At 40.7% G+C, this 23395-nt stretch overlaps 1 protein-coding gene across 2 annotated transcripts in view; it reads left to right on the top strand.

The window, feature by feature from the left end:
- Window positions 1-467: 467 nt before the first annotated feature.
- Window positions 468-23395, top strand: part of ogdha (oxoglutarate dehydrogenase a) — a 42719-nt gene continuing 19791 nt past the window's right edge. For both annotated transcript variants that reach the window (XM_062025288.1, XM_062025289.1), the window contains exons 1-3: window positions 468-619; window positions 3271-3615; window positions 15301-15477. In XM_062025288.1, the coding sequence (XP_061881272.1) occupies window positions 3382-3615; window positions 15301-15477 (411 nt within the window). In that variant the 5' untranslated portion in view covers window positions 468-619; window positions 3271-3381. The remainder of the gene's footprint in view (window positions 620-3270; window positions 3616-15300; window positions 15478-23395) is intronic.

Here is a 23395-nt window from a genome sequence, read left to right as displayed (position 1 = left end):
AGGTATAAAATAGACTAAAAGCAATATAAAATATAACATATTTACGTTATATTTACATAATATATGTAGGATATATGTTGATATCATACATCCAATCCAATCCAATCCACTTTATTTATGTAGCACATTTACACAACAAGAATGTTTCCAAAGTGCTGCACAGCCATGTTAAAAACAATATTAAAAACGATATTAAAAATAATATTAAAAACAATATTATGCTACACCAATGACTGAATAAAAACAAAGAATAAATGAATAGAAAACCAATACAGAGACAATATAAAAAATAAATATGATTAAAAACGATTTTAAAGGGTAAAACCAATTAAAACAGTAAAATATATAACTATTACAGTATATGTAACAGCTGCAGCATAAAATAGAGAGTAAATGTATGAATATAATGTATAATGAGGTCGTTGTACGAACCCGCCTTGAATGACATCGTTGCTGTTCTAAGGACGTACGTCCTACGTCGTGACGTCATCACGCGTCACTTCCGCCGCGGCCTCACTTTCACGCTCCAGCGGCAGGCTGTCATTCATGTGCCGGGAGAGTCGAAGGGCGTCCGGGGGCTGCCGGCAGATTGGGGAGTCGCTCCGCAGCGTTTCTTGAGGTCAGTAACCGTCACGCGTGTCGGCGGAGTACAATTCCGTGGTCAGAGTGGAGCCAAACTAACTGAAGTCCTCAGCAATTTGAGGAAGAAATCAGAACGTTAGCATGTTAGCCGCCTGCTAGCTGTAAGGCGCTAAGGAGACACAACGTCACCTGCCTTGAGCGAACTCAAGCTAACAGGCTAGTTACGTTAGCTCTAATGGCGGCCAACATTGACTTTATGTCGCGGCTCGTTTGTGTTTGCTTTTCGGACTTCTTTTCTTAAGGACGGACTTTAGGACACGGTGATTGACGGCCGCCTTGCCCACTGGAGAAGCGCTCAAGGCTATTTTTAGGCGGGATTCCAATGTGTGGGCCAATGAGGAGGCAGATGTTGTGGGTGGGCGGGGCTAAGTGTAACAGCATGGCGGGGGACGGCTAACAAGGTCAAAACTTCTTCTGTTCCATTTACTTCCTGCTAGTTATTTCACTCACAAGATCAACTGAGTGCCGCAACAAATTGCTTTTTTCAAAAGCAATTTGTCCCCCCCCCCCCACCACATCCCACCTCCCCGGATTGTAAATAACCAAATGTCTATACTTGTTCTTATGTTTTCTACGCGCTGTACATATCCTACCAAGTCAGACCTACACTGTTACAATGTCCATTTCTCTGATTATATAATTGTTGATGACCATACTTGCCAACCCTCCCCATTTTCCCGGGAGAGTCCCGAATTTCAGTGCCCCTCCAGAAAATCTCCCAGGCAACCATTCTCCCGTTTTCCACCCGGACAACAATATTGGGGGCGTGCCTTTGGCGTCCTCTCTCACCTGAAACCTTCACCCTTTAACGGCCGCATGCTGTCCTCAGTCACGTCCGCTTTTCCTCCATATAAACAGCGTGCTGGGTCCAGTCACATAACATCTAGGGCTTTTGGAACTCTGTGCACACTCAACAACCTATCTGGATTCCATAAGAGATTTGATAAGGAATCGGTTCGATAAGAGGATTCGCTAATGGCATCGACATCGATAATTTCTTAACGAACATCATCCCTATCCTTTTATTTATATATATATATATATATATATATATATATAATAAAATAAATACTTGAATTTCAGTGAATTACAGCTAAATATATATATACACTCCCCCCCCTACCTATGCACCCCCTCCACATCCCACACCCCGGATTGTAAATAATGTAAACAATTCAATGTATATACTCTGATGATTAACTTGTGTGATGACTGTATTACGATGATTTGTACCATGAATTGATAAACGTGGACCCCGACTTAAACAAGTGGAAAAACTTATTGGGGTGTTACCATTTAGTGGTCAATTGTACGGAATATGTAGTGTACTGTGCAATCTACTAATAAAAGTTTCAATCAATCAAGTCAACAATTAAATTAAATAAACTCATTTTCATTGAGGGCCACATTGCGCTTATGGCTGCCCTCAGTAACGGTGAATAATATCAATTATTAAATAATTGTCTATCCATTTTTTTTTTTTTTCCCACACTGTAAAAAATATTTGTAGATTAAAAAACAAACAACCTGGCATTTCAGTCGCCAGGACTTTACTATAAAAGTTATTTTCAGCATATTACTGTAGACTAAGGGTTTCATTTAAAAGCATTAAAGTCATTAAATGGATTTTTGCCAATAAAAAGCATTAAATACAATTTCCAGAGGCATTAAAATATTCATACAATCGCAATTGGCAACAAAAAAGACAACAAAACAAACCACCTAACCCAATTTTTACAGTCGGGGGGACGGGACACCTGTCTGTTTTTACAATGGTAAAAATGACAATAATGACAAATGTTTATTGCGTTTGAAAGGGTTATATTGCATTGTTATATATTGTGATTACATTAGTGTCTAATTAGGCCTCTGCTAATGTCAACTATTGAACATTATTTTTGTCAAATGCTTACAATTTTATACTACTGACTAAATATAGGACATAGGCATTTTAAATAGTTTTAATTTCCATTAAAAAGCATGACATTAGTAATTTGCTGATACCTGTAGAAATCTGGGAAGGGCACTGTTTTATCTGCGTTAAAATTCTGGCGACCGAGCTGCCAATTTTTTTTTCTTCCGTAAAATCTACAGCTGTTTTTAGGGCGTATTACTGTAAATTTAAAAGTGGTACCACAGTTTTTTGTTTTTTTATTACTGGCAGCTTAGTCGCCAGAATTTTACAGTAAAAAAACAGTTGCACTGTTTTTCCATTTACAGTAATATGCTGTAAAAACTACCGTAAAATGTATTGTCATTTTTATAGTGCACAATTTGATGGATAACCTGCTTTAAAAAAAATAATAATAATGGAACATATGATGAATGTGTTGCTTTATCAGAAAATACAAATATTTAAAAGATATGCAATTGCATGTGTTTTTGTTGTCAAATACATTTAGTAGGAAAAGATTCTTTGTTATTTTCAGGCTTCCACAGGCCATATAAAATGATGTGGCCTTGAGTTTGACACCTGTGGTTTATACTTAACACTTATTACACATGCATCAACATGCTTATTTTTAGTGTAAAATTTGCTGTCTGTGAGGCCACTATGATTGACAGCTGAGCTTTGCCATGTGACTTATTGTGGTTAGCATGCTAACACATACACTGTGTCCATCACAGGGTCTCTCCGTCCGTTCTTGTCCACCGTCCCGACGTTCTGACCTTGAGGACGCCCGGCCTTTTTTTTTGGGACTGACCGCCTCCGTGCGCGTGCCAGCTTAAGGACTTCTTATGCATCGATTAAGGACTTGTGCGGCGCGCTTGCGCCCGCTCACCGCCTCGCAGGCAGCTCAGACTGTTGGCCAGCAGCGGCCAGTCACAGCCTGTGGCGGCACAAGGACGTTTCAGCCAGTCAGGTGTTACACGGCACCTGTGGCCTCGGAACCTTTCCTGAACGGCACCAGTTCCAACTATGTGGAGGAGATGTACTACGCCTGGCTGGAGAACCCCAAGAGCGTTCACAAGGTGAGCAGCTGTGGAGCACCACATTGAAAGACCTTTGACCCTTGACCTGTCTAATGATAGCAGCTGAGTCACATGACTAAACATGTATATGTACACTTTGGTCTCAAGTCATACTCCGCCAGTCACGGTGTGTTTGTAAACGTGGGAAAAACTCACGTTAAATACAAACCACACAAACATTAACATTAACTGGTCGTTACAGTTTGAATTGATATATATATATATATATATATATATATATATATATATATATATATATATATATATATATATATATATATATATATATATATATATACCGTATTTTTCGGACTATAAGTCGCAGTTTTTTTCATAGTTTGGCCGGGCTCCAGTGCGACTTACCGTATTTTCCGCACCATAAGGCGCCCCGTGTTATTAGCCGCACGTTCAATGAACGGCATATTTCAAAACTTTGTTTACCTATTAGCCGCCCCGTGCTATTAGCCGCACCTACGCTGCGCTAAAGGGAATGTCAACAAAACAGTCAGATAGGTCAGTCAAACTTTAATAATATATCACAAACCAGCGTTCTAACAACTCTGTTCACTCCCAAAATGTAATGTGCAAATGTGCAATCACAAAAATAGTAACACTCAAAATAGTGCAGAGCAATAGCAACATCAATAACTCAACGTTGCTCGAACGTTAGTGTCACACAACACACAAAATAAACATTTAAAGCTCACTTTCTGAAGTTATTACTCATCCACAAATCCATCGAATTATTCTTCTTCGGTGTGCTTCACTTGTTTTTTGACACCATCTGTGAAGTGGACGCGCATGCAGTCGTAGATCGTAGATCAACAGGGACGTAGCTGCGTGAAAAAAGTCACCCGGTGTCTTCGCGTAAACGTCTATCAACCACTCGCTCATCTTTTCTTCATCCATCCATCCCTTCGAGTTAGCTTTTATGATGACGCCGGCCGGAAAGTTCTCTTTTGGCAAGGTCTTCCTTTTGAATATCACCATGGGTGGAAGTTTCTGGCCGTTAGCATGGCAAGCTAGAACCACGGTGAAGACGACTTCTCATTCCCTGTGGTGCGAATATTCACCGTACATGCTCCCGTTGTATCCACAGTGCGGTTCACAGGAATATCAAAAGTCAGTGGAACCTTGTACGCGTGTCTCTTAGTAGGAGACATTTTGTGGTCTTTACAGAAACACACAAATGAAATGAAACGTAATATCCGCGCCCTTCTTCTTCTACGGGGGGGGGGGGGGGGGGGGGTGCGGTTGCTTACAGTAGAAGAAGAAGCGCTTCCTCTTCTACGGGGGCGGGAGCTCACCTTGGCGGTTGCTTACAGTAGAAGAAGAAGCGCTTCCTCTTCTATGGGGGCGGTTGCTTACCGTAGAAGAAGAAGCGCTTCCTCTTCTACGGGGAAAAAAGATGGCGGCTGTTTACTGTAGTTGCGAGACCTAAACTTTATGAAAATAAATATTAATATTAATCCATATATAAGGCGCGTTATTAGGGTTATTAGCCGCACTGTCAGCTTTTGAGAAAAATTGTGGTTTTTAGGTGCGGCTTATGGTGCGGAAAATACGGTATATATGTTTTTTTCTTTTTTTATTATGCATTTTCGACAGGTGCGACTTATACTCCGAAAAATACGGTATATACGTCTATTGTTTGCGCACTATTGACAAGTGATGTACCCAAAACTTGACCACGGAATAAAGACTTTGTTTACCAAAAACCGCGCTACCAAATCTAGATGTTGTCAGGTTCAAACACTGATGACATCTATTAAACAGACAAGAAGCAAGGAATCATGCAGAGACACAGTTAAATTTTGCTCAATGAGGAGAGACGTTATTGGGCTGTACTCTAGTTACAGATCCAAACTACGCTCTAAAATCCTGCCCACGTGCTCCTTTATTTATTTGGGAGGTCCCTGGTTACATCACTGAGGCTGCCGCTGAAGGAAGGGGGGGTAATCTCAGCAGCCCCAGTTAGACACAATATATGACTATTCATGAAATGCAAATGTGCTGAGACACGTGATATCGCCCTGTCTCTGCTCTGTCTGCGTCACGGCACTTGTTGTTCGCCCTTGGCAGTCAGCAGGCTGATTCTGGACACAAAACACTGATGCGAGACGACTCGCTTTGCACAGATAGAAAAGTACAACTTCAGCACAATTGATAATAACTATAGCAACGGCCTTTAAGCATATGAGTTGTGTGATAACTTACACATAGTTATTCTAACAATGTAAACAAAACGCACGCCATTATCTGGAGCGTTGTCAGCATGTCTGTGATTTTTTCTTTATACAATGCAGATATACTCGCATACAGCCGTCTACAAAATGTGCAAATATTAAGAGGACATTGGCGGCTTTTAAGAAGAATAAGTCCAACTGGAGCAGCAGCGCCAATCAAGTGTGACATCATGCAGCTGTAAGGGAACGTGAGATGGGTTTAGACTAGGGCTGCAACAACTAATCGATTATAAAAATAGTTGCCGATTAATTTAGTCATCGATTCGTTGGATCTATGCTATGCGTATGCGCAGAGGCTTATTTTTTTTAATAAACCTTTATTTATAAACTGCAACATGTACAAACAGCTGAGAAACCATAATCAAAATAAGTATGATGCCAGTATGCTGTTTTTTTCCAATAAAATACTGGAAAGGATAGAAATGTAGTTTGTCTCTTTTATCCGATTATTAATCGATTAATCAAAGTAATAATCGAGAGATTAATCGATTATAAAATTAGTTGTTAGTTGCAGCCCTAGTTTAGACCAGGGGTGGGTGGCCATTACGTGGATGGTGTGGAGGGTGTGTCCGTCCATCGCCAGCCAGGCATGAAAAAAATAGAGCTAAAAATGATTGATCATAAATCTTCACTATGACGTGACTTTGGTCACTTGATTGACATTCACGGCACCCGAGGGTCTTGTGAGATGACGCTGGCTGCTGCCAGATCATTATTAAGAAAAAAATGACCGACAGGAAGGCGAGAAACACTTTTTACTTCAACCGTACCTGCCGTCAAAACTCTAAAGACCGACTGACCGCACAGTTCCTGTCTTCACAACAAAAGTCCTGCTTCATCCTGCCTGCGCTAACAAAATAAGAGTCTCAGAAAGCTGGCGTGCGCAAGCTAGCAAGCCATGGAGTTTGCCGCCAATGTATTTCTTGTAAAGTGTATAAAAAGGAGTATGGAAGCTGGACAAACAGAAAGCAAGCACTTTCATCAGAATCAGAAAGACTTTAATAATCCCAGAGGGGAAATAAGGATTTTCAGCACAATCCCATTCAAGAGCAGACAAACGTTACAAGGAGACAGAACAGTACCGCTGACGGCGCCCCTTACAAAAAAAACAATGTCATGTGTTTTAAAATATCATGTGGTATTAGACAGAAAGGAGGACTTATTTTCTCCTCCATTGTAAAATGTGGAGGTTATCATCACTACTGTCTGATTGCGATTCGATTCGAGAAAGCGACGATTACCCCATTAATTTGAGCAAGGATGAAAGATTCCTGGATGAGGAAAGTGAGAGTGAAGGATTAGAAGGCAGTGGAAGCGATTCAGATAGGGAAGATGCTGTGAGAGGCGGGTGGGACCTGATATTCAGCTGGGAATGACTAAAACAGTAAATAAACACAAGACATATATATACTCTATTAGCCACAACACAACCAGGCTTATATTTAATATGTCACAAATTAATCCCGAATAACAAACACCTCCCCCCTCCCGTCCATATAACCCGCCAATACAAATCAAACACCCGCACTACACACTCAATCCCACAGCCCAAAGTACAGTTCACTTCCGCAAAGTTCATAGAGCACATATATTTCCCCAAAGTTACGTACGTTACATGCACATAGCGGCACGCACGGACGGGCAAGCGATCAAATGTTTGGGGGAAAATGCTGCGTACTCACGGTAGCGCATCTGCTATCCAAGTCAAAGTCCTCCTGGTTGTGTTGCTGCAGCCAGCCGCTAATACACCGATCCCACCTACAGCTTTCTTCTTTGCTGTCTTCATTGTCCATTAAACAAATTGCAAAAGATTCACCAACACAGATGTCCAGAATACTGTGGAATTTTGCGATGGAAACGGACGCTGTTTGTATTGGGACACAATGGCGTCCCAATACTTCCGCTCAATCCGTGACGTCACGCGCAAACGTCATCATACTGAGACGTTTTCAGCCGGATATTTCCCGGGAAATTTAAAATCGCACTTTATAAGTTAACCCGGCCCTATTGGCATGTGTTGCAATGTTAAGATTTCATCATTGATATATAAACTATCAGACTGCGTGGTCGCTAGTAGTGGCTTTCAGTAGGCCTTTAATATGTGGATTTGTTTAGTCCATGTCACGATACACCATATATATGTGGATTTGTTTAGTCCATGTCACGATACACCATATATATGTGGATTTGTTTAGTCCATGTCACGATACACCATATATATGTGGATATGTTTAGGCCATGTCACGATACACCATATATATGTGGATATGTTTAGTCCATGTCACGATACACCATATATATGTGGATATGTTTAGTCCATGTCACCATACACCATATATATGTGGATATGTTTAGTCCATGTCACGATACACCATATATATGTGGATATGTTTAGTCCATGTCACCATACACCATATATATGTGGATATGTTTAGTCCATGTCACCATACACCATATATATGTGGATATGTTTAGTCCATGTCACCATACACCATATATATGTGGATATGTTTAGTCCATGTCATGATACACCATATACAGGTAAAAGCCAGTAAATTAGAATATTTTGAAAAACTTGATTTATTTCAGTAATTGCATTCAAAAGGTGTAACTTGTACATTATATTTATTCATTGCACACAGACTGATGCATTCAAATGTTTATTTCATTTAATTTTGATGATTTGAAGTGGCAACAAATGAAAATCCAAAATTCCGTGTGTCACAAAATTAGAATATTACTTAAGGCTAATACAAAAAAGGGATTTTTAGAAATGTTGGCCAACTGAAAAGTATGAAAATGAAAAATATGAGCATGTACAATACTCAATACTTGGTTGGAGCTCCTTTTGCCTCAATTACTGCGTTAATGCGGCGTGGCATGGAGTCCATGAGTTTCTGGCACTGCTCAGGTGTTATGGGAGCCCAGGTTGCTCTGATAGTGGCCTTCAACTCTTCTGCGTTTTTGGGTCTGGCATTCTGCATCTTCCTTTTCACAATACCCCACAAATTTTCTATGGGGCTGAGGTCAGGGGAGTTGGCGGGCCAATTTAGAACAGAAATACCATGGTCCGTAAACCAGGCACGGGTAGATTTTGCGCTGTGTGCAGGCGCCAAGTCCTGTTGGAACTTGAAATCTCCATCTCCATAGAGCAGGTCAGCAGCAGGAAGCATGAAGTGCTCTAAAACTTGCTGGTAGACGGCTGCGTTGACCCTGGAAAAAAGAGCTGGACTGCTGCTGAGTGGTCCAAAGTCATGTTTTCTGACGAAAGCAAATTTTGCATTTCCTTTGGAAATGGAGGTCCCAGAGTCTGGAGGAAGACAGGAGAGGCACAGGATCCATGTTGCCTGAAGTCTAGTGTAAAGTTTCCACCATCAGTGATGGTTTGGGGTGCCATGTCATCTGCTGGTGTCGGTCCACTCTGTTTCCTGAGATCCAGGGACGGTTCGGTTCATTTTCGGTACAGTAAGAAAACAACAAAATATAAATTTTTGGGTTATTTATTTACCAAATTTGCAAAATCTTCCACCAAAAATATTTTTCTTACTGTAATATTTGATGTGAAGTAATGGGAACCTTGGATAGGTCAATAATTCATAATAACATTGATTTTGATTCAATATTATGTTTTGAGCAATGACAGTTTGAAAGAAAAAAAAAGACTGCTTTTTTTTATTAGTCAACATTGCAACTTTTTCTAAATTACATTTCACCTTTAAGCTTTTTTATTTCACTTTTGTTATGTTTTTGTTTATTTGAATAGTATTTTTAGAATGTGCCGTGGGCCTTTACAACATTAGCTGTGGGCCGCAAATGGCCTCCGGGGCACACTTTTGACACCCCTGCTATTAGGGATGTCCCAACAACTTTTTCACTTCCGAAAGCGATATTGTAGCCTTGAGTATTGGCCGATATCAATACGATACAATATAGGCACGAATCATACATATATTTATTCCTTATTTTGTTGTGTGGAATGTTAGAAAAGGCTTGATAAAGTGATGTTACTGTTACTGATGTTGTAGTGTTAAAACAGAAAACCATAGTCAGCAAGAGTAGGTATAGGAAAAACTGACCCATTTATTATTAACCAATTGGTTACATAAATTTTAACCTTCAACATAAGAGTATTACCTCAACAAATCCAATAAAAACAAAATGTTATATTTAAAGTGCAAAATAACCACTAATACCAACATAATTATACAATTGAATAGAATAAATTAAAAATAAATTAGAAGACCCTGAAAAATAACCTAAATAAATCCAATAAAAAAATTTAAAAAAAAACGTTTTAAAGTGCAAACAATTCAAGTTCACTTCAGTTCTTTTTTTACTGTCAGCATATGTTGGAAACAAGTGTGGGCAGGGACAAAAACAACACAATATTGTCCACTGTCCAACTGCTCGAAGAGTTCACAGCTCCAGTTTCACTGACTGACTGTGCCCAAAACATTGTAGTAATTACTCTTAGTCATCACTGAAGAATAGTGTAAACACAATAAACATATCACTCTAATAACAAGAGCATAAAACAAATAAAATCAGTCAATACACGACAATACACTTTTTAACCTCTTGGTGCATCTGGGGTATAGTTTTGTCTCCAATGTCGTGGCGGCTAGGAATAATGTAGCGAGGTTGGAGGTGCTCCATTAAGCGTTTAAAGCCGACATTACTCACCACCGACAGGGGCTGCTCATCAAGCACAATAAACTGGGCTGTCTTTTCTGTTATGGCCATTACCTTTTTGCTGTCCCGTGGTAGTTTGTCACGTCTTGCAAAGCTTTCGGCCAGCGTGGCTAGCTGAAGCGAGCCAGAGGTTTGTTGCTTCGCCTTGCTGCTCATGCCAAAATCCTCATGTTCTTTTTCGGGGTGTTTTTTCAAATGTGCGATGAGGTTGCTTGTATTGAACCTTCCCGGTTCTGTCCCTCCACGGGACACTTGCGCCTGACAGATGTTGCATTTAGCGGCAACGTCTTTGTCCGAGTTTACGTTCAAATACTTCCGCACAGCCGACATCACTACACTTTGTTGCAGGCACACGCGTTGTCGTTGTTGTGATCACGCGGGCTGTGCATGCTGGATCAGAGACGCTCTTCTTCCGCGGCCGGCACCAACGTTAATTAAGGAGCATCGCCGCCACCTACTGTGTTGGAGTGTGATCAAACCAGAGTCACCTATTATAGACGTGCTGCAGCGGTAAATGGACAGCTTATATCGGAGCGCTTATATCGGAGTTTTTAGATTGAGTCCGATAAAATCCGATATTCACTTTTTTGGCTAATATCAGACTAATTTCCGATATCAATATTGGATCGGGACATCCCTACCTGCTATAGATAATAAAAAATTAAATCTGATAAATCTGTGGATAAAAAGCAGAGCCTGGCGACGCATGCGCGTTTATCATAACTCTCTCTCTCTCTCTGTCTCTGCCCCTCCCTCACCAATGCTGCTGCACACACAATTTGTTTTGTTTTTAACCCCTTCTTAACCCTGAACGCACATTGAAAATACACGCAACCCTAACTCAAAATGCCGGACATTTGAGGCATTTAAGAAACTCCGCCCTGACAGCTCCGCAAAAGAGGACATGTCCGGCGAAAAGAGGACGTATGGTCAGTCTATCCTAGCCCGTTAGCTGCTAGCATGCCGTGTGTTGTGCCTCAGTGTGCATTGTTTACACAACCTGCGTTACGCTGCTTAATATGTACGTGTGGAAACTCGTTCGGTACACCTCCGAACCGAACCGAACCGGAACCCCCGTACCGAAACGGTTCAATACAAATACACGTACCGTTACACCCCTAGCTATTATTGCACTTTTGTGCATGATGTCACTAAGATGACATATCAAAACAACACTAAATACAGAACGCCACTACAATAGTTTAAAACCAATAAAGTGCACTTTTGTGCATGATGTCACACAAGATATTTCAATAAGTGTCAAATAAAAATGAGCTGCATAATAGGACATCAAATAGTGTATGTCCTTCACTATGTGGTAGGTTCCTGCGGACGTTATCTCCTTCTGTTGACTATTTGTTTCATACGGTGTTGATCTGGAAATGGTTGCTTCGGCATTTTGTGGGTGTGGCACCGGCCGAAGATGTTGACATGCGGAGTTTCAAGCGCTCTTCACTCTCCAGCGGGTGACTTTTCAAATGATGCTACAAATTAGCAGTAATGTTACTTTCTCTAGCAATGCTTTTGCCGCATACTGGACATATTACGGTTGTCTGTTCAACATATTCCCGCTTGAAGCCAAACCACCGCCAGACGATGGACCCCCTGCTGTTTTTCTTGGGAATTAATTCTTCTTCCTTCATTTGTTACCAGATTTGCATCTTTCTCTCTCTCGTATTACCACTCGCACCGCTCCGTTGGCATCACAGCTAACGTTACCCATGCCGCTACCTCTCGGTGTATGACGTTGCACGCGCGACAGTATGTGACGTATTTAAGAAGGTGCGCTTGTTTTATGTCTCTGTGAGAAGGAGAGACAAGAGAGTGAGAAGAGCCTGTAGTGTAATGCCCGCAGCTAAAAGCAACTGCGTGAGAACATATACTCCAATATCACCATATAGTCATTTTCTATATCGCACAGAGACAAACCCGCGATATATCCAGTATATTCCATATATCGCCCAGCCCTAATATACATACAGCTAGCTTAAGTAGCATGTTAGCATGGATTAGCTTGCAGTCATGCAGTGACCAAATATTGCTGATTTGCACTCCACACAAGTCAATAACATCAACAAAGCTCACCTTTGTGCATTCACTCACAATATAAAACATTTGGTGGACAAAAAGAGACAAAGGAGGAGTGGCATAAAGCCCGTCTTTCTGTGGCAGCGTCGGAGAAAGTTGTACATGTAAACAAACTGTTGCATCACAGTCCACGCAACTCCGGTGAGTTCAGGGACCGCCGAAATTAGGACAAAACGGCACTGGCCAAATACTCCCATCAGTGAAGCATAAAACTATTACAACAGTTTGTCATGTTTGTCCTCCTACAGAAATAAATAAATAAATGATAAATGGGTTATACTTGTATAGCGCTTTTCTACCTTCAAGGTACTCAAAGCGCTTTGACACTATTTCCACATTCACCCATTCACACACACATTCACACACTGATGGCGGGAGCTGCCATGCAAGGCGCTAACCAGCAGCCATCAGGAGCAAGGGTGAAGTGTCTTGCCCAAGGACACAACGGAAGCACATTCAAACAAAAAATATACCGTATTTTTCGTACTATAAGTGGCAGAACCGATCAACCGAAGACACCATCGCTATTGTAATCCATAGACTCTTGGAACATCTTGAGCTTAAGGACACTTATGCAAGACTGCTCTTTGTCCATTTCAGCTCAGCATTTAACACAATAAGGCCAAACAGACTCAGATCTAAGCTTCACAACCTTGGTCTGAACACCTTCCTCTGCAACTGGATTTTGGACTTTTTAACAAATCGCACACAGTATGTGAAAATAGGCGAGCACATTTCTGCCACGCTCACCATCAACACCGGCGCTCCACAGGGTTGTGTGCTAAGCCCTGTGCTCTTCACCCTCTTCACACATGACTGTATAGCCTCTTCAACATCCAATCTAACTGTCAAATATGCCGACGACACCACAGTACTTGGGCTCATCAGCAACAATGATGAAACAGCATACAATGCAGAGGTCCAACAGCTGGTGTGCTAACAACAACTTGGTTCTTAACACTAACAAAACCAAAGAACTAATTGTAGACTTCCGCAGGAAAGGGCAGAGCAAACACCCTCCACTTTTAATTAATAACAATCTAGTAGAAAGGGTCAAGCATTTCAAATTCTTAGGGGTGAACATAAGAGAAGATCTATGCTGGGACATTAACACTGCTTCTACAGTCGGAAAGGCCCAACAACGTCTTTTTTTTTTGAGGAAACTAAAATGCGCAAACATTCCGCAAAAATCAATGGTTAACTTTTACAACTTTGCCATCAGCAGTGTCCTCACTTACGGCTTTTTAGTGTGGTTTGCTAGCTGCACTAAAGCCAACCAACAGGCCCTCCAGCGAGTGGTTAAAGCGGCGGGGAAAATGACAAGGATGATACTCCCAGAGATGAGTGCCATGTACACAACTCGCTGCCTAAAGCGAGTACACAACATCCTGAAGGACAGATACCACCCAGCACATGGCCTCTTCAACCTGCTACCCTCTGGAAGGAGGTATAGATCGATTCGCGCCAGGACCACCAGAATGTCTCACCTCAATAATTGTGCTCTGGACACTGCATTGCTGCAACATCAACGTAACACCCATCAGACATCTGACTGTTCCCACCCCCACACCCCCTCTATTCGCCATCTTCCTGACAATGCTAAACTGTGAACTATGGTCAACCTGCACTTTAATGCAGTTTCTATGCCGCTGGACAAAGCTCAAACAAAATCTCGTTGACATGTATGACTTAAGTGTTATTATGACAATGACAACAAAGGAATTGATTGATTGATTGATTGAGTTTTTTTCATAGTTTGGCCTGGGGTGCGACTTATACTCAGGAGCGACTTATGTGTGAAATGATTAACACATTAGTGTAAAATATCAAATAATATTATTTATGTCATTCACATAAGAGACTAGACGTATAAGATTTCATGGGATTTAGGAGTGACAGATTGTTTGGTAAACGTATAGCATGTTCTATATGTTATAGTTATTTGAATGACTCTTACCATAATATGTTACGTTAACATACCAGTTGGTTATTTATGCCTCATGTAACGTACACTTATTCAGCCTGTTGTTCACTATTCTTTAGACATTTTCAATTGCCTTTCAAATGTCTATTCTTGCTGTTGGCTTTTATCAAATACATTTCCCCCCAAAAAATGTGACTTATACTCCAGTGCGACTTATATATGTTTTTTTCCTTCTTTATTATGCATTTTCGGCCGGAGCGACTTATACTCCCAAAAATACGGTATCTTCTTTTTCCATTTTCATACATTTTTGCAAAAGCACGAGGGTGGCGCTGAAAGCGGCTCCCCCCCGCCCCCATCCTGCCGTGGGGAATAGGAAACCAAGCAAGGCCGGACAAACTGTTCTTAAGGCCGACTATAAAGGCAGTACGTCAAAATGTTTCCAAACTTGTGTGGACTCCAAAAGGGCTGAAGAAAGTAGGAAGTAATGGACGTGTTCCAACATGAATGAGTCATCTTGTCACCAGTTCTTTGCTATGAGCTTATGTGGGAATGTTCTCCTCAGAGGAGAAGTCATGTGATGGGTGTGGCTGTGCTCTCATGTGGAAAGAGTGCTGAGAAGCAGAGAGTTGATTCTTACACATGTTGTCAATATGAGCACAGACTTTTGAAGCTGATGTTTGCTCCTGAAAGACAAAAACAAAGTGCTGACATCCACCGTTTGTTCCCTTCCAGTCGTGGGATGTGTTTTTCCGCAACGCTAATGCCGGTGCCGCTCCCGGCGCCGCCTACCAGTCTCCTCTGGGCCTGACTGCCTCGCCGCAACTCTCGTCTCTGGTTGGCGCTCAGCCCAACGTGGAGAAGCTGGTGGAAGACCACCTGGCCGTGCAGTCCCTCATCAGGGCCTATCAGGTACGCACTCAGCTTGTAAATCATCATGTCCATCAACTGTGATGGCACTTCATGCAGTACTTCCCAGGATGCACTGCAGCATAAGACCGTGAATTACTGCACACATGGACCTGTGATGTTCATTACAACCTCTAAAGTCAAACTCAATCAAGTCTACCGCCAATTAGTTCTGATTTTTAAAAAAATAAAAAATAATAATAATAATTTTTTTTTGTTTGAAGAAATAATCACAAAGGCACGGTGGAAGCGTACGTCACCAAATGTCAAACATCTCAAGTCCTGCTCCACATTATTAGGGTCCGCCCTGTACCCTGTATAAAGGACTCCCACAGGGAGTCCTTTATACAGGTTACAAAGGAACCTATTGTTATTGTAAGGTTTTATTATTATTTCTTTATTATTCCGCAGCTTTACGCACTACTTTGCCCCCCTTAACATGCTTCAAAACTCACCAAATTTTACACACACATACAGCACACTTTAGTCAAAAAAACAAACCCCAAAAATCAAAATTGCGCTCTAGCGCCCCCTAGGAAAAAACAACAACAAACTGCCTGTAACTCCCACTAGGAAGGTCGTAGAGACATGAAACAAAAACCTTTATGTAGGTCTCACTTAGACCTACAATTCATAATTTCACATCCTCGGGCAAAAACCAACAGGAAGTTGGCAATTTCCCATTTTAGACAAAAATGTACTAAAAACACTCCTTTTTACGTCTTTAACCTCTAATTTGACCCCCTTAAAATACTTCAAAACTCACCAACATTCTCACACACATCGGGACTGGTGGAAATTGCGATCTAAAAAAAAAAAACGAACACCAAAACTCAAAATTGTGCTCTACATAATTTTTGAAAAAAACTGCTCCTCAGAGGAAAACTCAGACAAAACGGCTTGTAACTTCCGGTAGGAACGTCTTAGAGACATGAAACAAATACCTCTATGTAGGTCTTGCCTAGACCTACATTTCATAGATTGACATCCTTCAGCAAAAATCTACAGGAAGTTTTCTATCCCTCCTTCAAAACAACATTTTTGTTAAAACCGGTCACCAAACATCAAACATTATATCCTCCGAGCGCGTTTGTCGTTTCGGCTTCAAACTGCTACAGGAGAGAGATTGAACCCTTCTGATTAAAAGTTGAAGAAAGAGTTTTGATACGTGCTACCGTTTTGATTTTACGAGCCTTCAAAGACCCGCAGCACTAAAGTTGCTCCGCTGCTGTGATTTTACGCGCCTTCAAAGAAAACAACCACTGTGCCGCGACACCTAGGAAAAAGACACAGACACAACTTCCTCTAACTCCCAGTACGAATATCGTAGAGACACGAAACAAAAACCTCTATGTAGGTCTCACTCAGGACTACCACTGGACAAAAGTATTGGGACACCTAGGACTAGCACCTGCCAAAATGCGGACCCGACCAACGCTGCTTGCAGCTTTAATTATTATTATTATTGAATGGATGTCCGCCTGCTGGATATTGACCATAAAGTTTTGTTTCTGTTGACTGTATGGTGCAACAAATGTGCCTAAAAATAGACAGTGCGACTTAAAAAAATAAAATGTCGCACATGTGCAAAAAGGGATTTCAGCTCTTTCATTGCATTTTGCTCCTAAAATAAATCCATCCAAATTTGATAAAACTAGAGTCAAATATTCGCTCATCTGTATTGCATGTTTGTAATAAATTTTAACCATAGCCAAATGGACAACTGATTGATCACTCGCGCTGAGAGCTGTGCTAGCTTACATTGGCTTTGCTATTGACATGCTACTGATTAGCATTAGTTATTTTAACACCTCCACATTTTGTTAATGAAAACTACAACTAAGTTGCTTGTTACAAACATCCGGTGCGTAATAAGTACAATATTTACAATATGAACACTTTTTAGGGCGCAACAAAAACACAATTTGTACACTACTGCCATCTAACGTCTTAGACTTCCCGCTGTAATTGCAACTTAATGTCATTCTTGCAAATGATACGATGATGATAATCAGACAATATTTAACAACTGGACAGCAGTTATCATAATCAGCTCATTTCTTTAAAATTAGATTTTTTTAATGAAGACACAATTTATTAACACACACAACAGTACCAAAAACTGGTGGCAGGAATTGGTCCCGTATCGATTCTAAGGTGAACGATTCCCATCCCTAATCTCAACTGACTTGTGAGTTGAGGTAGCATTGTAGTCCCACCGCCAACATCTTGTATGAAAAGACACCAATTGAAATATGAAGAAAAAGCATGTGCCTCCATCCCTCCATTTTCTCTGTCAACAACCTGTGTTATGTCTCTGGACTATAGATTTAAAGGCCTACTGAAATGATTTTTTTTTATTTAAACGGGAATAGCAGATCCATTCTATGTGTCATACTTGATCATTTGGCGATATTGCCATATTTTTGCTGAAAGGATTTAGTAGAGAAAATCGACGATAAAGTTCGCAACTTTTGCTCGCTGATAAAAAAAAAAGCCTTGCCTGTAGCAGAAGTAGCGTGACGTCACAGGAGCTAGTATTCCTCACAATTCCCCGTTGTTTACAATGGAGCGAGAGAGATTCGGACCGAGAAAGTGATGATTACCCCATTAATTTGAGCCAGGATGAAAGATTCGTGGATGAGGAACGTTACAGTGAATGACTTGAGAGGCAGTGCAGGACGTATCTTTTTTCGCTCTGACCGTAACTTAGGTACAAGCTGGCTCATTGGATTCCACACTCTCTCCTTTTTCTATTGTGGATCACAGATTTGTATTTTAAACCACCTGGGATACTATATCCTCTTGAAAATGAGAGTCCAGAACGCCAAATGGACATTCAGTGCCTTTTATCTCCACGACAATACATCGGCGAAATGCTTTAGCTACGAGCTAACGTGATAGCATCTTGCTTTAACTGCATATAGAAACAAAAGAAATAAACCCCTGACTGGAAGTATAGATAGAAAATCAACAATACTATTAAACCGTGGACATGTAAATACACGGTTAATGCTTTCCAGCCTGGCGAAGGTTAACAATGCTGTGCTAACGACGCCATTGAAGCTAACTTAGCAACCGGACTGCACAGAGCTATGCTAAAAACATTAGCTCTCCACCTACGCCAGCCAGCCCTCATTTGCTCATCAACACCCGTGCTCACCTGCGTTCCAGCGATCGGCAGAAGGACGAAGGACTTCACCCGATGCGTTTGGCGGCCCGGAGACGTAGGAAGTCAAGGTGAGGTCGGCGGCTAGCGCTCCAACAAAGTCCTCCTGGTTGTGTTGTTGTAGTCCGCTGCTAACACACCGATCCCACCTACAACTGTCTTCTTTGCAGCCTTCATTGTTCATTAAAAAAATTGCAAAAGATGTCCAGAATACTGTGGAATTATGAAATGAAAACAGAGCTTTTTGTATAGGATTCTACGGGGTACCATAACTTCTGTTACTCGGACTTCGTCACACGCATACGTCATCATACTTCGATGTTTCAGCAATGTCACTTAATAAGTTAACCCGGCCGTATTGGCATGTGTTGCAATGTTAAGATGTCATCATTGATATATAAACTATCAGACTGCGTGGTCGCTAGTAGTGGCTTTCAGTAGGCCTTTAATAACAACCCTGGTAACATTTCTGAGGGTTGGTATTACCATTCTAAAGGAAAATGATAGAAAAACTGAGTTTAAAAAGTCTTAAAACCAACAATTTAAATGTAAGGCCTTTAAATGTCTATAATGCTTCTAACATCTCATAAAAGGTCTTTAAAATACAATTTTGAAAGGTCTTCAAATTCTATTAAAGTGATCTTTACTTAAAACATGCATAAACTTCAGTCTTACTTTGAAATGTTTCGATTTTTGAGGACACTCTAACGTACCTACAAAACGGAACTGAAGTCGGCTACCCGTGCTGCCCCGGTCGGAATTGATGGCGCAACATCGCTAGTGCGGTGTGCGCGTGTTGTTGCATAGGAGCGGGAGAAACTAAAGGAATGACTTGCACAAGATGGATAAGTGCAAGTTCAAGCGGAACCATCAATTGAATGCATGGATGGAAATGTATAAAGTGTTTAGGACTCTGATGTGGAGCCATCCAGGAGGGAGGCCTTTGTAAACATGGCAAAGTAAGCTGCTGACACACTTGCACAACTACACAAGGATGGACTCAAATGAGTGCATTGTGGGTAAAGTGATCAATAGGAGATGTGTAAGAGTGAAATCATACTGTCACAGTAAGTAGACGCTCACAGCAGTCATACTGTCACAGTAAGTAGACGCTCACAGCAGTCATACTGTTACAGTAAGTAGACGCTCACAGCAGTCATACTGTCACAGTGAGTAGACGCTCACAGCAGTCATACTGTTACAGTAAGTAGACGCTCACAGCAGTCATACTGTCACAGTAAGTAGACGCTCACAGCAGTCATACTGTTACAGTAAGTAGACGCTCACAGCAGTCATACTGTCACAGTAAGTAGACGCTCACAGCAGTCATACTGTTACAGTAAGTAGACGCTCACAGCAGTCATACTGTCACAGTAAGTAGACGCTCAGCAGTCATACTGTCACAGTAAGTAGACGCTCACAGCAGTCATACTGTCACAGTAAGTAGACGCTCACAGCAGTCATACTGTCACAGTAAGTAGACGCTCACAGCAGTCATACCGTTACAGTAAGTAGACGCTCACAGCAGTCATACTGTTACAGTAAGTAGACGCTCACAGCAGTCATACTGTCACAGTAAGTAGACGCTCACAGCAGTCATACCGTTACAGTAAGTAGACGCTCACAGCAGTCATACTGTCACAGTAAGTAGACGCTCAGCAGTCATACTGTCACAGTAAGTAGACGCTCAACAGTCATACTGTTACAGTAAGTAGACGCTCACAGTAGTACAACTATAAAAAACATGATTTATTCCAGCTTCTCAAGCCTAATCTTTCCTTCACACAGCAAGTGACATTACAAGCTATAAAGGTTGTGTGTTTAGTATTTACATTCAGTTTATGGCAAGGGACATCTTGTCCTGCTTAAATAAAAACTAGTCCTTGTTTATTAACAATATGTATTGACACATAGCTGATACAAAGTGAGCTGAGCATGTTATCCACTTTATTCACTTCCAAATTCTCTTTGCTTTTTCTTTTTAGACCATCGCTCTGTCTGCACTCTGTTTTTCATAACTTTGTGCAGATACAGTAGTAGTACTGTAGAGGATTTGATCTGTTTTGCTACATTCTGAAAGCCACAAAAACACTGCAAAAGTGAACCATTTAGCTTTAGCAAAGATGCTAACAGTCCCTGCAAAAGTGAACCATTCAGCTTTAGCAAAGATGCTAACAGTCCCTTTCACAGACAATATGTTGTGCTTGTTGTTGCATGATATGAAGCACACTGCACCTTGTAACACAAAGCTACACCATGTTTGCTAATATTTTTGTCAATTAGTTTACAATATGAATTTAGTTAGTTGAACCGTTTTGGTTTCCAATGTGAAAGAGCAGTGAATGAATTCATAAAATTGCAATTCATTCTGGCATTGTACTTGTATGTGAAATGGTCTTAAATTATTTTCAGTATTTCAAAAGTCTAACATTTGACTTGTTGAAACCTTTTGATAAACTCACATGCTAGCTAGCTGAAATGCTAACATGACTACAAAAGACATTAGCGTCATTAAGAAACGACATACCACAAATTAAACGTTCAACAATACCGCAATATTATTAACTGTGGTCAGAATAAAAATGTTCATGTGGTCACATCCCTGCTCTGGACAAAGTCACAAGTTTAAGTCTCGGTTTCGACGGCCGTACTTCATCTAGTCGGAGGGCCATTGATATAAGCGCCTTCTACTGTATTCTAAAACAGTGTTTTTCAACCTTTTTTGAGCCAAGGCACATTTTTTTCATTGAAAAAATCCAGAGGCACACCACTAGCAGAAAACATTTAAAAAAATGAAACTCAGCAGCCGGTATTGACAGTAAAAAGTTGTTCTCGCAGTTGTTGGATATAAATTCAAAGCATAACCAAGCATGCATCACTATAGCTTGTCTCAAAGTAGGTGTACTGTCACCACCTGTCACATCACACCCTGACTTATTTGGACTTCTTCTGTGTTTTCCTGTGTGTACTATTTTGTTGTTGATTGTCATGTCATGTACGGATGTACTTTATGGACGCCGTCCGCTGCTCCACACGCTGTAAGTCTTTGCTGTCGTCCAGCATTCTGTTTTGGTTTACTTTGCAGCCAGTTCAGTTTTAGTTTTGTTTTGCATAGCTTCAATGCTTTTTCTTAGCGGCACTTGCCTTTTGTTTGTTTTTGGTTTAAGCATTAAATAAATTTTTACCTGCACCCTGCCTTAGGGATGATGTTTGATAAGGAATTATCGAGTTCGAGCCTATTATCGAATCCTCTTATCGAACCGATTCCTTATCGATTCTCTTATGGAGTCCAGATAGGTTGTTGTATATGGAAAAAAACACACAATATTTGGTTTAACAAAAGCTCACTTTTATTATATAATAAAAAAATTAAATCTAATAAATAAATAAATATTGACTGTTACCCACCTAAAAAAATTAAAATAAATAAATAAATAAATATTGACTGTTGTTACCCAAAGTATATTAAGTGGGATTTTTCAGAGAAACAAATATATACAGTAACACAAAAACAAGCTGTCTCTGTGATCACTATAGGTGTATAAATAATAATATAGTGTTAAATAAAATCAGTCCCTTGGGCACAAAACTGAAAATAATACAGCTCTCCAAAAAGTGCACTTCTGCTGCTATTTGACATAAATGTTTGTTATGATGCTTTGACATTTTTGCACTTTATTTCTTTATTGAAAGAAAATTCTATGAGGAGAAAAGTTCTTTGCAAATTTGGTTACAATGCTAAAAAATGAAAAGTTAAAGCTAAAAAAAGAAATACACTTTATTGAGTTAACATTATTTCTTTATAGGGGGAAAAATGTTATGAGCTAGAGAATATAACAACTACACTACCCAGCATGCAACGGGAGTTACGAGCATGCGCGGTAGCCCCGAAAAGTGTTGCATGTTGCCACGCTGTGAAAGTAAACGTCAAGAACTCAGCCAACACGCCTCGTCTGCATTATTTATAATTAGACAGACAACACATCTACAGTGTGGTTTTGTAACGTTTACAAGGAAAGAAAAACAAAAGTTAAAAAAGGTAGATATGTTGTATATATATGTATGTGCTGCAGTGTTGTATATATATGTATGTGCTGCGGTTGTTTTAAGAAGGTTGCGACAGCTGCCGTAAAGGAGGTGCGTTGCTAGCCTGGTTGCTATGTTTCCGGTTGGTGGTAAAAGTGTTGGTCATGTGTTTTACCCTGCTCAAATCTCTCAGTAAAGTTATTCGATGGATTATAGCTTTTGTTTTGAACTTTATTACACCTCGGAGCGCTTTTTCCCGTCCATTTTTTTCCTGCTTTCGCTATCTGCACCTAATGACTGAGCTACGTGACGCCATTTCTTGTGATGTCCCTCGGAGCATTTCTGGTCGGGACGGGATTCGAATAAAGAATCAACTCTTTTCCTTTACTATAGTGGTCTCGATAACGGGTACCGGTTCTCAAAAAGGGATTCGAGTCCGAGGACTCTGTTCTTTTCTTATCAAACAACCGGGAAAACCGGTTTCGAGTATCATCACTACCCTGCCTCCCGCTGTCGTCTGCATATTGTGATCATGACAAACCATGTTCCCGACATCCACAACACAATGAGCTACCTGCTGCCACCTACTGATATAGAAGAGTATTACACGGTTACTCTAGACAGCACCGACACTCAACAACAGCACATTATTTGTGGATTATAATTACTGGTTGGCAAAAAACATTTTTTAACCCAATTAGGTGAAATGGCATCCTCTCCCACGGC

The sequence above is a fragment of the Entelurus aequoreus genome, linkage group LG17 (genome assembly GCF_033978785.1).
Source record: "Entelurus aequoreus isolate RoL-2023_Sb linkage group LG17, RoL_Eaeq_v1.1, whole genome shotgun sequence".
In the NCBI taxonomy this organism is placed as follows: domain Eukaryota; kingdom Metazoa; phylum Chordata; class Actinopteri; order Syngnathiformes; family Syngnathidae; genus Entelurus; species Entelurus aequoreus.
This window is presented reverse-complemented; position numbering and strand designations above follow the sequence as displayed.